Source organism: Harpegnathos saltator, unplaced genomic scaffold, assembly GCF_003227715.2.
Source record: "Harpegnathos saltator strain DR-91 unplaced genomic scaffold, Hsal_v8.6 scaffold93, whole genome shotgun sequence".
NCBI lineage: Eukaryota > Metazoa > Arthropoda > Insecta > Hymenoptera > Formicidae > Harpegnathos > Harpegnathos saltator.
Genome location: NW_020230721.1, coordinates 2,500,283 through 2,519,494, shown reverse-complemented (window position 1 = coordinate 2,519,494; position 19,212 = coordinate 2,500,283). Strand labels below are relative to the sequence as shown.

Here is a 19,212-nt window from a genome sequence, read left to right as displayed (position 1 = left end):
AAACTTAACATTTTCGCACGAAAAAAGTTATGTGATGCTGATCGATGCTGAGAGTCACTAATACTTCAAGGTTATGTTGTTACCAGATGTCCAAACTGACGATATTATGTTTTACATCTGACAATTTCAACATAACCTTCTGGTGGGGCCATCTTTTGTCAAACGGCGGAAACTTATTTATACTCCTAATATTTCCGTTATGATATATTCTTAATTCACTTTTATCAATAAATGTATCTCCTAAAAATAGCTTAAAAATCACCGAATTAGTTTAGAAGCCATATTTTAAGTACTTTTGTCGATAAAAATAAGTTGAGAATATGGGCTGTAGTTATTAAAATTTTATTTCTATGTGATTGCAATTAAGCATCTAAATTCATTTAATTACATTTTCTTTTATAGATTATTGGGAATAACTTTATGAGAAACGATTTGTTAAAATGATGTTCCATTTTGTTTCAATGAATCTTTTGTTAGTAGATTATTCCTACAACAAATCATTAGATTGTCTCAGTAGAAAAAAATTTTATTAAACGATATTATGGCTGCATTTTAATATTTATTGCCAGTACTGAAAATTAATAATTCATGTTACATATACTATAGATTTTTAATACTGACAGTAAATATCGAAACGCAGCTTGTATTGTATAATCATTCTAATTAGAAACCATTTCTTGATTTTCATTCTTGCACTGTTACTACTTATTGATATTTCGTTATATTCCTTAGATATAGTTTAGGCTTCTCAAGTTCTAGATTCATTAAAGAGAAGCCAAGGAGATTTACATTCATCAGACTCCACGGTTTCAATGGCATCAACTTCGGGTGCTGAAACCTTTTCATCAGAACAATATAATATAGAAGACTCGGCCTTTAAATGGTCACATTAGGCTATTCTTCTCTTTATTGAAGAGTATAAAAAATGAAAGGAAGACATCACACCGACAATTATCAGTATCGGTCGTTACCGATAAACGTCGGTTGCGTGACCGACAAGAACGATGCACCTATTCTCTACATGGACACTACCGATAATCATCAGTGCAACCGACGAATTTCAATCGTCCGTTGACGTCACAAATGGTCGAGAGACAGTCACGAACAAAAGTGAGGATACATCGTAATTCGACCAATCGCGTAACGAGTCTACGAGAAAGTCCGCGATTTTAAAGTCTTACAAACATAACCGTATTCATATGAGTTATGTAATAGAAAAATAGAGAAGATACAAGACAAAGAGTAAGAAAGCATCATATCAGAGAGTAGAAGTAGGTATGTATATAAATTTTTAATAGTAATCATATATATATATATATATATAATTATATATATATATATAATTATATATATATATAATATATAATAAATATTACATTATGTATATATATATATATATATATACATAATGTAATATTTACCCGCACAGCACAAAATATCCAAAGGACGTACGTAGAACATAGGGGACATCCTTAGAATCTCCTTACGATATCTCCTAGATATCTGTGCTGTGTGGGTATACTAATAAATACTATTCGATAACCTAATAAGGGAATTGTACTATCAATAAACAGTAATATTTTTTGTAGCACTGTTAAAAAGCAGCGTTCTTCGCGTGCATCAACATTGCAAATTGAAGATATCCTATATGGAAAAGCATAGCCGTTTCATCGCCGGCCGATTTAACGGAAATGAGGGGAAACTGCAACTATAGATGCAGTGGGATGAACTGCGTAAAAGGCTACATTCTCTACCCGGGCCAAAGAAGTCGGTCAAGCAGTGGCAAACTGTAAAATATATTTTAAGCTATTTACACATTATATGTTCCAGACATTTTTACCAAGAGAAAACAGATATAATGCAAATGCGATAAGCTATATATAAATAATTGAGATTTTTTAAATTACTTTCCCACCTTGATTTCCGGACATGTATACATTTCGTAGTAAACCCAGTAAATCCCAGTACCTTGATACATGTTAAATAAATTTTATGTAATGTTCTCCCTTATTCAGCTGACATTCTAATATCAATGTTATATAATTGCTTTTTTGTTATATGATTAGTTTACTGGGATACATTTGACTGGGATTTGCATATTGCATTATTATATTTAATATATTGAGGTATGGCGGGATCTGAAGAGCGTTTCCTCGAGGAAAGTAAGCAAGTTAAGAGCTGAGCGCTTACGCACAGGCAATTTTCCAGCTGAAGAAGTCCCATTGCAGAACATTGAACAACGCGTAGTGTCTGCAATTGGTTTAGATTATGTTGAGGGAAATGCGCATTGTCCTGACAGTTGCGTGGAAGAAGATGTACGTATATATGTTCAATGTATCTCTTTAACCATTTAAAATAATTATAATACGTACATAAAGAAACAATTTACGTTATAATAATTGTTTGTTGTAGGAAAATATTGAACGACTTAAGATGGATGACGAAGATCCCCTTTATCAAATCTCACAGACGTTAACTTTGCGAGATACTATCTTCGCAAACGAGGAAAGAGTGGAAGAGGAATTTCCCAGCATTGTTGATGGTAATAAAGTGACAATTGAAATTAATAAAGTGGAAACATTATATATTTTTAAAGAGATATTTAGTTAGATTTCTATCAGCATATAAATTATAATTATGTATTTTTAATTTTAAATAAAAACAGAGGAGCACTTGACATTACAAGGTGTCGAAGAAACCGTACTGGATTATCCAGATGCAGTCACAACTGTTGCAGCTGCAATAGCAGTTGAAGCTAATTCCGAAACAGGAAGAAGTTTGCCAGTTTCTACAAAAAGGAAGCCAAATCCTAAAAAAAGAACAGTAGAGCTCGGTATGCGGAAATCCACTATCACATGCCCTACAACTGACGCTGCTTCGAGCAATCGTAAGACTCATACATGAACGAAATTAAATACAATAAATGTACAACGTTATTTGTGATATAATCTTTTATATAGGAAAAAACAGACAACGTATCAGTATGCAGCTTGAAAACGCGCGTGAACAATTCACCAACATGGCACAAAGTAACACCTCTGCATTGAAGGTAAAAAGAAATCCTATAAATAACTTGTTTACTTAATTATTTTTATAATATTTTTAGATATTAAAGAAAACTATATAGAAGAATATATACAAAATTTTATTGTATTCATATTCATATAAGTGAGATGTTTAAAGAATGTGAAATTACTTCTAGCTGTTACTTAAAAATCGAGTATTATTTATTGTAATTAAGAAAATTCAATTATTATCTTTAATTAGTAAACCCTTTTTCAAGAATATTATGAATGATATGTCCAATTATGAATAACAATAGAACACAATAACTGGAATTAAAAACCGAATAAAAAGAGAATAATGAAGTGGGATTACAGATAAATACAATATTATTAACGAGGTTTCAGTAAAATGATGAACATTTTTTGTTTTTAATTATAAAAATATAAAAACTTATTTCGTTGATGAAAACTATGCAAATTGTAAAGCTAAAAGTTTCCTGTTTAAGAATATTTTATATCGTCCATATTTTTGTCAAGGTACTTTATTTATACTTGTTTACATATGACCTGGATACCCAGACAGCACAAATCTTCAAAGGACGTTCTAAGAACGTTCTAAGCAGATTCATACATCCTAAGAATGTTCTAAGAATATTCTCTGAAGATTTTGTGCTATCTGGTATGTAGATAATATAAATTATGCCAAAGTGTCTCGTCCGGATGGATAAACTATGAAGTCATGCTCCGGCATCGCGTTGTTACGTCCTGATTCAGCGAACCCTAAAACTATTATATAAATAAGAGAAATCGAATTTATTTTTACTGATTATACGTCCGAATGCGCTCAGGCGTGTTACCACACGACCTATCTCACGAGTTATCACACGAACAATTTCCAGAAATTTTGATACCCCGAAAATACTAATAATCTTAACCCAATCCCTAGTTGGTTTCCCACGAACTTAGTTACTGATACCAGCATCACGACATCCTTTCTATAAATATCGATATTTACCCTTTAAGATAGATGCCACGTTTTTTTTATTTACAAAGATTTTCGAAACCCTTTTATTGTCACACTCATCATATCTCTTATCTTCTGGAATATTTCCCCCAAAACCCCACTCTCTCAACCGAGCTGACTTTTTGAGAAAAGTCGAAAACCTCGACCACTTCTCGCCAATCCGCCAGCCAGGACAGAAGCCTCTCTCCAGCACCCCTTCAGGGCCTTCTAATCATCTACCCAAGTTGTGGCGTAGACTCACCAGTATTTTTCAATTATTAATTTTGTGCAACGTCTTGGGCCCTTGTGAGAGATCCTGCCAGAACTAGCAGCCTGTCATTGGTGCGGAACCTGAGTTATCGTACATAGAGACGTTTCTCAGAATCAAATAATATCAGAGAAAATCCAGCAGTAAGTTATTTATATTTTCTTTCATCTGAGTGATCTCTTTTCTTTTCATTTTATTTCACCTCCTTTTCTATTCCCCTTGTCATTCCTCCTTAACTGTAAAATACAATTGCAGTGGCTCAAAATTACCTAATGCAAACGGACCTGACTACTGCAGGAGAGTACGAAAACCGCGAGGATTTAGAAATAGCTTTTATAAATTTTACATTACAAGATCATCCGGATTATATTGTCCGCCCTAACCAAAAATCCCGAGCTTATTGTTCTTTCCAGATTCCATAAATACAGAATACAGTTCTCTCCATAAATACAGTGCATTTTAAATGGTTAAAGTGTGAGTGTTAATTATAAAAAGTAGCTGTGGTTATAAAAATACATGCAAGGAACATATAGAAAAGCTTTCTGTAGAAAATGCGTTAATCTGTGAACGATATTGATGTATTTCTCATACGGGACATACATCCCGCACGACAGGTAGACATTAGAGGTGACGTGTCTCTTAATCACGGTGACGTGTAATTGATACTCCTGTTAATAATATCGGCGTCAGCCGAAAGTTACCGACATGGACGAAGAATATGCCGAGTATCGATGCTCGGCATGTAAGAAGGAAATAAAAAGTCAAGTCGTGACGTGCAAATCGTGCGTTAAATTATTTTTTCATCCGGGATGTGCAAGTAAACATAAGAGCTATGATCGAAACCAAGAATATGTGTCATGTCCTGGTCCATTTGAGAAGTTTGCAATAGAGAATGAAAAAAAAAATGGATTTGAAAACGGAAAGCAGCAGGGATAGACTGGGATCTACAGGATCCAAAGGATCCATAGAATCCATAGGAAGGATTGAAAACAGAGCAGCAGGTATGAGTGGGATCATGGATGTAAAAATGGACTGGCTCGTGCGAACCGTGAGAGAGATGAAAGATGAAGTGGCATGTAAAAGAGAAATAAAAATGATGATTAAGGAGATAGTGCAAGAGGAAGTGAAAACTATTAAACAAGAACTGGAAGATTTGCGAAAAGTGATACAGGGAGCCATGAATGGATCAACAGAAAGTGCTCGCAGCAGTTACAGTGAAGCTGCGAAGAAAAAGAAGGAAAATATCATAATCATCAAGCCGAAGATTCAGCAGGAAAGTGAGACCACTAAAAAAGTGATAAAAGAAAAGGTGGATATTAAGAAGATGTCAATGGGGATAACAAAATTAAGAAAAGGAAGAGAAGGAACGGTGATTCTAGGCTGTGAGACTGGAGAAGAAATGGTGAAATTAAAAGATACAGTGCAGACTAAGCTAGGTGAAAACTACAGTGTTACAGAATGACTGCAAATGAAACCAAAGATAAAAATTATCAATATCAGTGAAGAAGAAATGGAATTGGACGATGACGAACTAACACATACGAAATAACTACATACAGTCAAGAAGCAAAATAGTATGGATGGGTCGCATATAAGAATAGTAAAAAGAATATTGAAAAAGAAAAACAAAGATAATAGACAATCTAGAAGTAAAGGAAAAGAAGGTGGATCTGTAATAATCGTAGATGAAGGAACACATAACTTGATGTTAAAGAAAGAAAAATTAAATATAGGCTGGAGAAAATGTCCTATGTTCAATTACTACAGCGTTAAAAGATGTTTCAAATGATGGGGATTCTATCACATTGCGAAAAATTATACGCGAGATGAAATGTGTCATAAATGCGCAGGGAAACATAAAGCGACGGAATGCACAGCGACGAAAAACAAATGCGTAAATTGTGTGTTTAAAATAAAAACGTATAATCTAAAAATAAATGACGAACATGATGCCCTTAGTCCAGAGTGTCCTACATATAAGAGGGCTATCGAGGAGAAGAAAAGAAGAGCTGGATGGGATGTCAATAAGAAATAGCAACCACAGAAAGAAGAGGAACAAATAATGTATACAAACGCGCAAAGCTTAATGGCACATAAGGATGAGATACAACATCAGATTATGAAGAAGATAAATCCTGCAATCATAGCACTATCGGAAACTAGACTGATCGCTGAAATCGAAGATTGTGAAGTGAATATATTGGGTTACAGTATGATTAGAGGTGATGCTGAAAATAGGAATACAGGGGGAGTCGCGTTGTATGTAAGAGATGATATCAGCTACGAAGTAATCTTGTCAAAAAAGATTGAAGCAAACTGCTGGTGTGTTGCGTTAGAAATAAAATTAAAACTGTATAAAGGAGCATTAATGGTAGTATACCATTCACCGAGTGCGTCACATGGTGGGTTTATAAGATTTTTAGAGGAGATAGTAGAAAAATTAACGATAAAAGAAGAATGTATGATAGTATGAGACTTTAATATAGATTGTGTGACGAATTCTTTTTATACAAATAAGTTGTTAACGACTATGCAGAATTTAGGTATGAAACAGTATGTTGATAAACCAACGAGAATTACAAATAATAGTAAAACAATTATAGATCTAATTTTTGCTAATAAGGAAATAAATGTGCAAATAGATTATGAACCTAAGATAACGGACCACGCATGGCTAAAAATGGTGCTAAATGTGAGCAACAATGAAAATAAATATAAGGAATTTAGTGGCAGGAATTATAGTAGATTTAATATAGATGAATTTGTTAAGATAGTGGAAAGAAATCTAGGAAAGAAACAAGATATAGATATTAATGTAAGAGCAAGAAAACTTATCCATAGTATAGTGGATGCACTAGATGGATGCACCTTGGCACCCAAGAAAATTTTTAGAATTCCAAAAATATGGAAAGGAAAAAAATGGTATATGAATGAAATAGAAGAGTTAGCGACAGAAAGGGATAAGGCATATAGAAAAGCATTGCATGAAGATACAGAACAAAATTGGCAACACTTTAAAAATAAAAGAAATGCAGTAGTTAAATTAATTAAAACAAAAAAAAAAGAGTACTATGAAAACAAAATAGATCAAAATAAAGATAATCCGAACCGTATGTGGAAAACCTTAAAAGAAGTTATTAGAGGCGAGACGGTAGGTGCAAAGGCAATAGAAAATATAGACTTTGAAATATTAGATAATGTTACAGAGTGTAATATAGCTGATAAATTTAATTTGTATTATATACAGAGTATTAATGATATAATAAAATCTATAGGTAGTAATAATACACCAAGTACAAGTAGGAATAGAGATGGGCAAATGGTTCGCGAACCGCTCAATTGAACTAGTTCCCAAAAAAGAGCACTCAAGAATCGGTTCGCAAAAAAAGAATTGCGGTTCATTAGTTCAGCAGCACCTTCTATTGGAGTTTGCGATAATTATGTAGCAAAGTTCAGAGTCGACGGTAAATCTTTACTCCCTCCACTATGGTCGGTATTCATAGTCGAATCTTATATTTAAGACTGTCTTAAGTTTATCTTGAGATGATGTATGGATCATTTCATTGGTTACTGAATATCTGAAGATGAACTTAAGACGGTCTTAAATATAAGATCCGACTATGAATACTGGCCTATGATTTGTCAATTTTTTTATGGCTTACCATAGTTTAAGGCTTACCATAGTTAAGCGACTTTTGTAATGAGAATTTAAGATGTAATGCCTCGTCTATATAAAAATCGTAAAGTCGCGCGATATGCGACGCACGATATCCAATGAGAGTATAGCTTTTCCGGACCAGTACGTTCATTGGATATCGCTCGTCGCATATCGCGTGTCGTGTCGCACATCGCGCTGGTCTGCGAGAGCCATTAGAATCAATTCTCAGTTTGAACAGTCGGCTGTTCCCTTCTATCTTATTCTAATCATTCACTCACTATAGAAAATAATTCCTTCCGTAATTGACTGTGCCTTTTAGTTTTTGTATTTAAAATATATTTAAAATCTAAATAATTAGATCTAAGTTACTCTGAACCATCGCTATACCAACCAATCAAATCTAAGTAAGTATATACTAATTTCACAGGCAATTTTAGATTAAAATGAGAGTTTGTGCAGAATGACTGATTTATCGATTCAAGATAATATCTTATGCCTAAAAATTCATATTCTAAACTTTCTTTTGTTCATTCAAATACCTCTAAAAATGACATATAGCTAATTAACAGACTTATAAGCCATTTCTAATGGCAATTATTGATAAAAAAAGTTCATAATACGACCCAAAATTTATATCTTTTGTACGTACGATATTTGTCTCGCTGCAATGTTACTTTGTTTTTTAATAATAAATTTCTTTTTTAGATTAAGATGTCTTCAGTTAGAAGTACTAGTACTAGTAACATTTGGTACCATTTTACCAAGATTAATAAGGAAGGTCGATGTCGGTATTGTCAAAAAAGGATATCGATATCTGGAGGATCATCTACCGGAAATCTTAAAAGACACTTGACAAGTAAACATCCTGCTGTGCCATTTTTACGAGACGAAAATTCGACCAAACGATCGCGATCTCCCTTAACTTCAACAAGATCTGGAAATGATGGTGAAAATTCTGAAGTATTGGTTATTAATTCTCAGCCAAAATCTAGTTCTGAATCTAGCAGTGCTGTATCGTATTTTACAGGGTCTTCACGATCAGATATACATGAATCTGATTTTTCATTCTCAATTAGCTCTGCTAATTCTTCACCTCCAAATTTAGTTCATCCATCTTATTCAATTAATAGATTTTTTGATGTAATTAAACCTATACCACTAATAAAAAGCAGGTCTTTTGATATTCAATTATTAAAAATGATGCAAAGATTATCATCCATTTTCTATGGTAGAAAACGAGGAATTTAAAAAATTTGTCAAACTCTTATGTCCTAATTATAATATACCCAATCGCAAGACACTATCAAATTCATTATTATCTGCTATACATAAGGAAATTTTGAATAAGATAATTAACCAATTAGCCGATTCACAAGCCATTTGTTTAACTTGTGACGGTTGGACAAATATTAATAATACAAGTTTTTATGCCCTTACTGCTCATTATATTGATTCAAATACACAACTCAAATCACATTTGTTAGAATGTTCCGAATTTAACTATAAGCCTACAGGGTTAAATATTTCTCAATGGATTGATAAAATATTAAAAAAGTTCCATATAGAGAATAAAATTTCTGCTGTAGTCACAGACAACGCAGCTAACATCAAATTTGCTATTAATAATTTAAAACTAAGACATATTTCATGTTTTGCTCATTCATTAAATCTTGTTGTACAAAATGCCATTAACAAAAACATTAAAGATTTAGTAGAAAAAACCAAAATTGTTGTACAATACTTTAAACAAAGTAGCTTTACTTTGACAAAATTGCATGAAATGCAAAATAATATGAGTAAAGAAAATTTAAAATTAAAACAAGATGTGCCCACTCGATGGAACTCTACGTTTGAAATGTTACATCGTTTTCTTATCAATAAAGAACCCATTATTTCTGCATTGGCATTGTTAGGATACAAGAACACTTTGCAGCCAGAAGAGTGGGACTTAATGGAGCATTGTGTGAATTTATTGAGGATATTTAATGAAATTACATCAGAAATATCGTCAGAAAAAAATGTATCTTTATCAAAAACTACAATTCTCTCTAGAATAATGATTAGAAAAGTAAAAACTTACTTAGAAGATAAAATGCTTCCAGTAACGGTACAAAATTTAGGAGAGGGATTAGTGGAAGGTTTATCGAATCGATTTGGAGGAAGAGAAACAAACGACTTAATTGCTCAATCGATTTTCTTAGACCCTAGATTTAAGAAGCAAGGTTTTGGGGATGAAAATAAGTTTCATGTAACATACCAGAGTCTAATAGCGAGAATTAGAACTTTCATTATTCAGGAATCCATATCTCAAACGACTCAACCTATTTTGGCGACATCTTCAACAAATTCGATTTGGAAAGAATTTGATACAACAATAAGTAAACTTCAAGGAACGTACAATCCTTCTACTGCAGCAATTGTAGAGATTGATAAATATTTAGCTGAACTCCATATTCCTAGGACAGACGATCCTCTAATTTGGTGGGAATCGAAAAAGTTTTTGTATCCAAACTTATATAAAATAACACTTAAACGGCTCTGTATCCCTGCAACTTCGGTACCATGTGAAAGAATATTTTCTAAGGCTGGGCAAATTTGTAATGAAAAACGTTCTAGATTAACGACAAAAAAAATTAACCAAATTTTAATAGTAAACAGTAATATTCACTTGTTATAATTATTTCACATTTATTATGTTTTTATAACTTTGCATATAACAAATATATATTTTTAGTTGCAGGAATACATATGTTTAAGTAATTTTATATTACTAAATATAGTGTTATGAAGTCTAAAACGATCTAAATTAAAAATTCGAAGATACGTGCAATATGTGAATAATATGTGAAATGTAATGTTTTAATGTAATGTTTTATTTTGAGGTTTTTTAAATATTCGAATATTTTTTTTCATTTTTTGTAAAAAAATATATATTAGATAAAGAAGAAATAATCTTGTTATTTTTCTAAACCTGTTCTTCTTAATATCTCTCATGGAATTAAAAATTGTATGTTATATAGGCTGACTGCATACTGGATGTAATTAGCGACGAGCGATGAGCAATATTTAATATATAATTGCATGTGTTGTACGACAATGTTGCCGGTTGGCTATCGAGTAAAGAATTTCTGGAATTCCTAACTTTTTTTCTAGAGACTTCGAAAATTTTCTATTCAGCAATCAATCGGAATATCCAACAAATTTATCGTACGACACATGTAATCTTAGCACGCGCAACAGAGGTTGGCTAAGGAATATTATATCAATCACTTATTGTTTTTCTATAAGAATTAGGAATTTACTATGAAAAAGCAACACGTTAAATAGCTATCGCCAAATTCCCTAGTCAACTTTTGCTTTGCAACAAGTTTGCTACGTTCTGTATACAGCCGATTTAATAATTATTTTTAAGTAATCGATTTAATAGCTTTTATGCAGCAAAATATGTAAATAAATATAAAAATTTTTTTAAATTAACCGATGAACCGTGTAAAAGAGCGGTTCAGTTAAAAGAGCGAACTGGCTCTGAACCGTTCACTGAAATGAACCGTTTTGCCCATCTCTAAGTAGGAAAACTATTTATATTAGTGAAAATAAGGGAGAGATGGAAAAATTTGGAATGATCACGATAAAACAGTTGGAAGAAATTGTTAAGGAATTACCAAAAAAGAAAGGCACAGAAGAAGGAATAATGTTTTCCACTCTTCCAGAAAGCACCCTTCACTTAACGACTTATTTATTATATCACTAAATTCTTCCTTTATTACATAAAGTACCGCTTTTAATATATCGCACTGGCGATATATTAAAAGCGGTGCTTTATGTAATAAAGGAAGAATTTAGTGATATAATAAATAAGTCGTTAAGTGAAGAGTGCTTTCTGGAAGAGTGGAAAACATCCACGATAATTCCGATTCCAAAAATAGGAAAACCAAAGAAGGCAAGTGAATATAGGCCTATTAATATGCTACCAATATATGAGAAGGTACTAGAGATAGTAATTAAAAAACAAATTGAAGGGTACCTAGAGAATAATAATATCATAACGGAACATCAGTCGGGTTTTAGGAAAAATTATTCGTGTGAAACAGCAATTCAAGTAGTCATAGATGAATGGAAATTGGTAATTAGTGAAAGAAAAATGGTAGGAGTTATATTTATGGATCTTAAACGTGCATTCGAGACAATTGATAGAGAAAGGTTATTAGGAAAAATGTATCAGTATGGTATTAAAGGAGCGATTCTAGAATGGTTCAGATCATATTTACAAAATAGAACGCAGCAAGTACGGTATGAGGATGAATGGTCTAAATTATTGAACACGGAATATGGGGTGCCACAGGGATCGGTATTAGGTCCATTGTTGTTCATAATATATATAAATGATATTGTTAAAGCTTGCCCGGAGGATTGTAAAATAAAAATGTTTGCAGATGATACCTTAATATATGTAACAGGCGAAAGTAGTATGGAGATAAAGAGGAAAATGAATGTAGCGTTAATTGTAATTGTTAAGAAATGTATATTCAAGACGTTCTATGGCGATATCTATGTGTTTCAGATTCTACTAAAGCCCTCCCTCTGTTTTGTCGCGTGTGTACCTCTTCTTGAGCCATGTTATGTTCGCTCTCTAAAATCCGTCATAACGTTTTGTTCTATCGTTTCTTTTCTTGGATTGTAAACCTTATTGAATATACATAAAGGTGCAATGTATATTTGTGTCATTACGTTCATTTTAATCCTCAACAGATTATAAGACTTATGTATGCTCAGTTTCTTTTGACACAACTAGTTGCACGTTTTTTTTTTTGAGGTTAGAACAAGAACGGCGAGCCAAAGTTTTTTTTTGTATGCTCACGTTGCTAAGTGATTGTAGTTCGCTAGTAACGACCGAATAATATAAAACCACGGCTGCTGATGAAGGCTTAATCCGAGATATTCGAGTAACGAAACTTTCAAAGGAAATGTATAGTCGCTGGAAGATTGAGATTCGAGACGCTCTTGAAAGTCATCGAATATGGGAAATCGCTGGTGGCATTACAATCAAACCGGAAGAGGTAAGAAACGATGATAGAATTGTTACAAATAAAAAAAGAGATAGAGGACTGGAGAGTTAAAGACAGCAAAGCTCGCTCAATCATTCGATCAACACTAGACGACACGACATTCGACCAAGTATGTGACTGCGAAACATCGGCAGATATTATAAAGAGGATTAAGACTATTTATGAGCCAAAAACGTTAAACGTTCTGCTAGAACTGCTGCGTGAGTTCTTTATTTATTCATGGAAACCAGACAGGACAGTCGGTACATTTGTAGCGGGACTCGAAGTAATTGCTCGTAAAATCGAAGCATTAGAGTCAGAGGATCTTGGAAGAAGTTTCAATAAAAAACTTTTAATAGCAAAAATTCTTGGATGTCTACCGAAAGAGTTTGATAATTTTGTCACGAGTTGGTCACTTTTATCAGAGAATGTATCACTGGAATCTTCCCTAGAGAAGCTTACAAATGCGGGACAAAGTATTGTTGAACGTACGGATGGAATGTCACATGAAGTATTTAAGGTTCGATCAAAATCAATGAACAATCAAATAAAGAAAACATTTGACAAGAAGTTTCAGGGCAAGTGTCACAAGTGTGGTAAAAAGGGACACATGCAGCGAGATTGCTGGTCGAAATCGGAAAAATCTGAAAAGGCGGAAGTATCTGAAGAAAAGAAAATTTCCAAAAATCAAAAGAATGGAAGCGGTCTGTCAGCATCATCTGTTTTCAAGGCAGGAAATGATAATCGAATTATTGTAGATTCAGGAGCGAGCATTCATTTAACAAGAAATCTGGAATGGTTTTCATCATTACGTAAGCTTACCTCACCGATAATGTTAAATATTGCAAATGGTAAAACCTTATGCGCAACTCATGTCGGTGATATTAAAATTGAGAAATCAATTAATGGCAAACAATGGGAAAAACGTACCTGGGAGAATGTATACTACTCAGAGGACATGAGTAGTGTGAATCGCTGTTCTCAACTGTATTCATGGAAATGACGAGAGGATATTGCTTTTATCACGGAGATGGAATCATGCGTCTAATGGATGGACAACAAACCGTATTAGGTGGAAAAAGGATTGGAAATCAATATATTCCTTTTATTCGAGTCAAACCACCATCGATTTCTAAAGGTAGTTCAATCAACTGAATTATGGCACCAACGGTTTGGTCACGTAAGTGATAAAGTAATACGAGCAATGTCAAAGAACAATCTTGCAGATGGGCTAAAAGTAATTTTCACAGAAAAAAATGACTGTGATGCATGTCATCTTGGAAAACAAACGATTAACCCGCATCCTACCCGAGGAAAACGAGATTGTCTACCTGGTCAACGTTTTCATTCGGATGTCTGTCATGTTGGGATAATGTCATGGAATAGATGCAAATACTTTCTGACGATGAAAGATGAAGCATCCGGTTATCGCAGAATATTCTTTATGAAGACGAAAGATGAAGTATCAGGCATATTGAAACAGTTCTTCATAGATGCAGAAAAAGAAACAAAGAAAAAAGCAGTCTCTTTGAGAACAGATAACGGAACTGAGTACGTAAATGACAGCGTAAGAAAAGTTCTCAAGTCTATGGATATTATTCACGAGTTATCACCGCCTAATGTAAAACAATGTAATGGAATGGCAGAACGAGAAAACCGGACGCTATGTGATAATGCTCGATCATTGCTATTCGACACAGATTTGTCAAGGACGGATTGTCACTTGCTTTGGACTGAAGCCATTGGGACAGCAGTACATATTCGCAATAAAGTACCAAATCGAGGAGTTATGAATACGACGCCATATTTTGAATGGTATGGAAAGAAGCCGAATGTTTCTCATTTTCGAGTATTCGGTGCAAAGGCTTTTGTACATATTCCTGGTACAAGAAGATGAAAAATGGATCCGAAGGCCAGGAAGACAGTATTTGTTGGGTACGATCGATTAACTGATAAAATCTACCGAGTTTTTGATCTTGTAAAAAAGGTCGTGGAAAGAGTTTCTGATGTTTTGATAAAGGATACAAAGAATGTAAATAGTCAAGTACTATTTCCTATGCCATCTGTTGATCTAGAGGAGAATCTTGAAGAATCATCTGCGGAGCCAGAGGAGGATTTTGATGAATCACTCGTTGAGACGTCCTGTTCAGATAAAACTGAAACGAACTTAAACGATGATGACGTTTTTATACAGGAAATAAATGACACAAATGAGGAATCGTTACCAAAAAAGGAGAAGAAAGGACGACCAATTGGCTCAAAGAATTTTCAGAAACCAGCCCCTCCAACAGACAGGAAATTAAGAAGCGAACCAAATAAAACAGCGTATATTGCAGCAATGAAAACATCAATGGATCCAGTTTCTTACGAAGATGCAATGTCTAGAGAAGACGCTAATCTGTGGAAAAAGGCAATGGACGAAGAAATGTTGTCATTAACAACGAATCAAACATGGAAATTAGAAAAATTGCCAAAGGATCAATCTGTAGTTTCGTGTCGATGGGTTTTTAAATCAAAAATAAAAGCTGATGGAACAGTTGAACGCTATAAAGCGAGATTAGTCGCTCATGGTTTTAATCAAACCAGAGGAGTAGACTATTTTGAGACTTTCTCGCCTGTGGTTCGTTATGAATCCGTGAGAACTGTTCTGGCAATAGCAGCTAAGTATGACATGGAAATTATACAATTTGATATAAAAACAGCCTTTCTCAATGGTCCGCTCAAGGAAGATACATGCAACAACCTGAAGGATATGAGGATGGCTCTGATTGTTTTTGTCGTTTACAGAAAGGTTTTTATGGTCTTAAACAGGCATCCAGAAATTGGAATGTTTACTTTCAAGAATTTATGGAGGAACATGGTTTGACACAATCGGATTCGGACCCATGTATTTTTATAAAAAATGCCAATACGAAAGACTGGATGATACTATGTCTGTACGTCGATGATGAACTTATAACATGCAGAAATAAGAAGTTATTAAAAACTCTTATTTCTTCACTAAGAAGAAAGTTTGAAATTACATGTATTGAGCCGTCATGCTATGTGGGTATGGAAATCAATCGTAATCGAGAAAAGAAAACAATCTGCATTAATCAACAAGGATACATATCTCGTATGTTGTCGATTTGGAATGGAGAATTGTAAAACCACAATATCACCAATGGATTACTCTGTCAAATTGTCGGAGCTGAAGAATGAAGAGAAGGCTATTGAAAAGAGATTTCCTTATCGAGAAGCTGTGGGTAGTCTGAATCATATTGCATTGATATCAAGGCCGGACATATCGTATGTGAACACGCTTGCTCGATTTTCAAATAATCCATCCAAACTACATTGGAAAGCAGTTAAACATGTCATGAGATATCTTCGAGGCATGACTGGTTTATCATTATGTTATGGAAAGATAGAAGAAGGATTGATTGGATACTGTGATTCCGACTATGCTGGTGATTTAATGGAAAGAAAATCAACATCTGGATATATCTTTACATTACATGGTGGACCAATAGCCTGGTCATCGAGTCTTACACAACAACGAGTTACTGCTTTCTCATCATCAGAAGCAGAATATATGGCAATTTCGGAAGCGTTAAAGGAGCTCTTGTAGTTGCGACCACTATTGGAATCTCTTGGTCTAAAACAAACAAGGGAGACTGAATTGAAAGTGAACAACCAAGCTGCAATAGCGATGTCAAAGAATCCAGAGTTTTACCGAAGAACTAAACATATAGGAGTTCGTTTTCATCGAATTAGACAAGAACAGGAAGCTGAAAATGTAACTGTTGGTTATATTTCATCGGATAAGCAGGTAGCTGATTTACTTACGAAGAATCTAACACGGATAAAGATTTCAACATATCTTGAGATTTTGAGAATGACGTCATGAATACGAGGAGGTGTTAAGAAATGTATACCAGATGTATGCATAAGTGTTTTCCGGTTTAACTAAGAGATGGCGCCAGCGAAAAGTACGCAGCGTATTAATTTCACACATACGTCATTTTGTTCGTCTGACATTAAACTACAAACACACACAAGTTGAGTCCGCCAAAAACTAGCATCTTTGTTTTATCGTTCAGTGATCATGTCGAGTTTTGTGCCTGAAAAAGAACATTTGCAACACGCATTGCTTTTCTTATTTAATCAAAAGAAAAAGGCTGCTGAAAGTCAACGTTTGCTGGTAGAAACATATGGTGAACACGCTCCATTAGAATTAGACGATTAGAACATGTGAGACATGGTTTCGACAATTTAAAAGTGGTGATTTTAATGTGAAAGACAGTGAGCGCTCTGGTAGACCACAAAAATGCGAAAACGAGCAATTGCAAGAGTTATTGGATGATGACCCAACTCTAACTCAACGGCAATTAGCAGAAGCATTACATGTGTCACAAGAAACAATCAGCAGACGTTTACGAGCAATGGGGAAGATCAATAAACTCGGTAAATGGGTCCCACACGATTTGAATGAACGTCAAATGGAAAATCGCAAAGTCACTTATGAAGTGCTGCTTCAACGCCACGAAAGGAAATCATTTTTGCATCGAATTGTGACGAGTGACGAAAAATGGATTTATTTTGAAAACCCGAAGCGGAAAAATCGTGGCTTTCACCTGGCGAAGCCGGTCCTTCAACACCAAGGCCAAATCGCTTCGGCAAGAAGACCATGCTCTGTGTCTGGTGGGACCAGAGCGGTATTGTGTATTATGAACTCTTCAAGCCCGGCGAAACCGTTAATACACAACGCTATTGCCAACAAATGATTAATTTAAACCACGCATTAATCGAAAGACGAAATGGGCCAGAAGACATGGCAAAGTGATTTTGTTACACGACAATGCGCCATCTCACACAGCAAAACCAGTGAAAGAAACCTTGAAATCGCTTGGATGGGACATCCTTCTGCACCCGCCGTATTCGCCAGACCTGGCGCCATCTGACTATCACCTCTTCGCATCAATGGGGCACGCGCTCGCAGAGCAGCACTTCAGCAATTTCGAGGAAGTTGGAAAATGGCTCGACGAATGGTTTGCCGCAAAAGACAAGCAGTTTTTCTGGCATGGTATTCATAAGTTACCTGAAAGATGGGCGAAATGTGTAGAAGCCAATGGCCAATATTTTAAATAAAACAAAAATTAATTTCCCTTGAAAATTACATGTTTTTTTGTACCAAAAAACCGGAAAAAACTTATGCATACACCTGGTATTCAAGACGTTCTATAGCGATATCTATGTGTTCCAAATTCTACTAAAGCCCTCCCTCTGTTTTATCGCGTGTGTACCTCTTCTTGAGCCATATTATGTTCGCTCTCTAAAACCCGTCATAACGTTTTGTTCTATCGTTTCTTTTCTTGGATTGTAAACCTTATTGAATATACATAAAGGTGCAATGTATATCTGTGTCATTACGTTCATTTTAACCCTCAACAGTAATGGAAGAATGAATGAATAATAATAAACTAAAGATGAATGCAGAGAAAACAAAATATATGATAGTTAGAAGTATATGAAAAGAGTTGAAAGGTAATATTGCTGTGAAATGTTTGGATGGTACTGTGATAGAGCGGATAGAAGTAATGAAGTACTTAGGCGTAATGATTGATGACAGACTTAGGTTTAACGATCACTGCGATTACATGTTAAAGAAAATAGGGAAAAAAATAAGTTTTTTAAATAGAATAGGAAATTATATATCGGCATATACTAGATGTATTATATATGACAATTATAGCACCGCACTTTGAGTATTGTGCGACACTGTTAGTTGATTTGGGTAAGTCACAGCTAAGTAGGTTGCAGAAAGCGCAAAACCGAGCTATGAGAGTCATATTGCAATGTGACAGATATGCGAAAATCGAGCGTATGCTGCAAGCGTTGCAGTTTATGTCCATAAGGCAGAGATTATACTATAATATGAGTATATTTATTTACAAAATTTTAAATAACATGATGCCAGAGCAGCTAAGTGATAGACTTAGTATAGTGGGACATAGAACTGAAAAGCAAACAAGGCAAGCCGGGAACATTGGTCCCGGCTTGCCTTGTTTGCCCGGTGGACTTTCGTAGAACAAAAAGTGCGCAAAAAAGTCTATTCTTTGAGGGAGTAATAATGTACAATGCTCTGCCGGACGAAGTTAAACGGTGCGAAAGATTGGATATATTTAAGCGTATGTTAAAAGAGTTTATTATAAGTAGTGTAACATAAATAAAGATTAATGTAAACATATGTA

At 34.4% G+C, this 19,212-nt stretch overlaps 1 protein-coding gene across 1 annotated transcript; it reads left to right on the top strand.

Annotated features, from left to right (window-relative positions):
- Positions 1–609: 609 nt before the first annotated feature.
- LOC112590616 (uncharacterized) lies at positions 610–3,085 on the top strand. The gene is made up of 6 exons (XM_025307708.1): positions 610–1,275; positions 1,590–1,789; positions 2,127–2,315; positions 2,413–2,542; positions 2,666–2,887; positions 2,961–3,085. Exons 2-6 carry the CDS (start codon positions 1,715–1,717, stop codon positions 3,083–3,085), a joined length of 741 nt encoding a protein of 246 aa, XP_025163493.1. The 5' UTR covers positions 610–1,275; positions 1,590–1,714.
- The last annotated feature ends 16,127 nt before the right edge of the window (positions 3,086–19,212 follow it).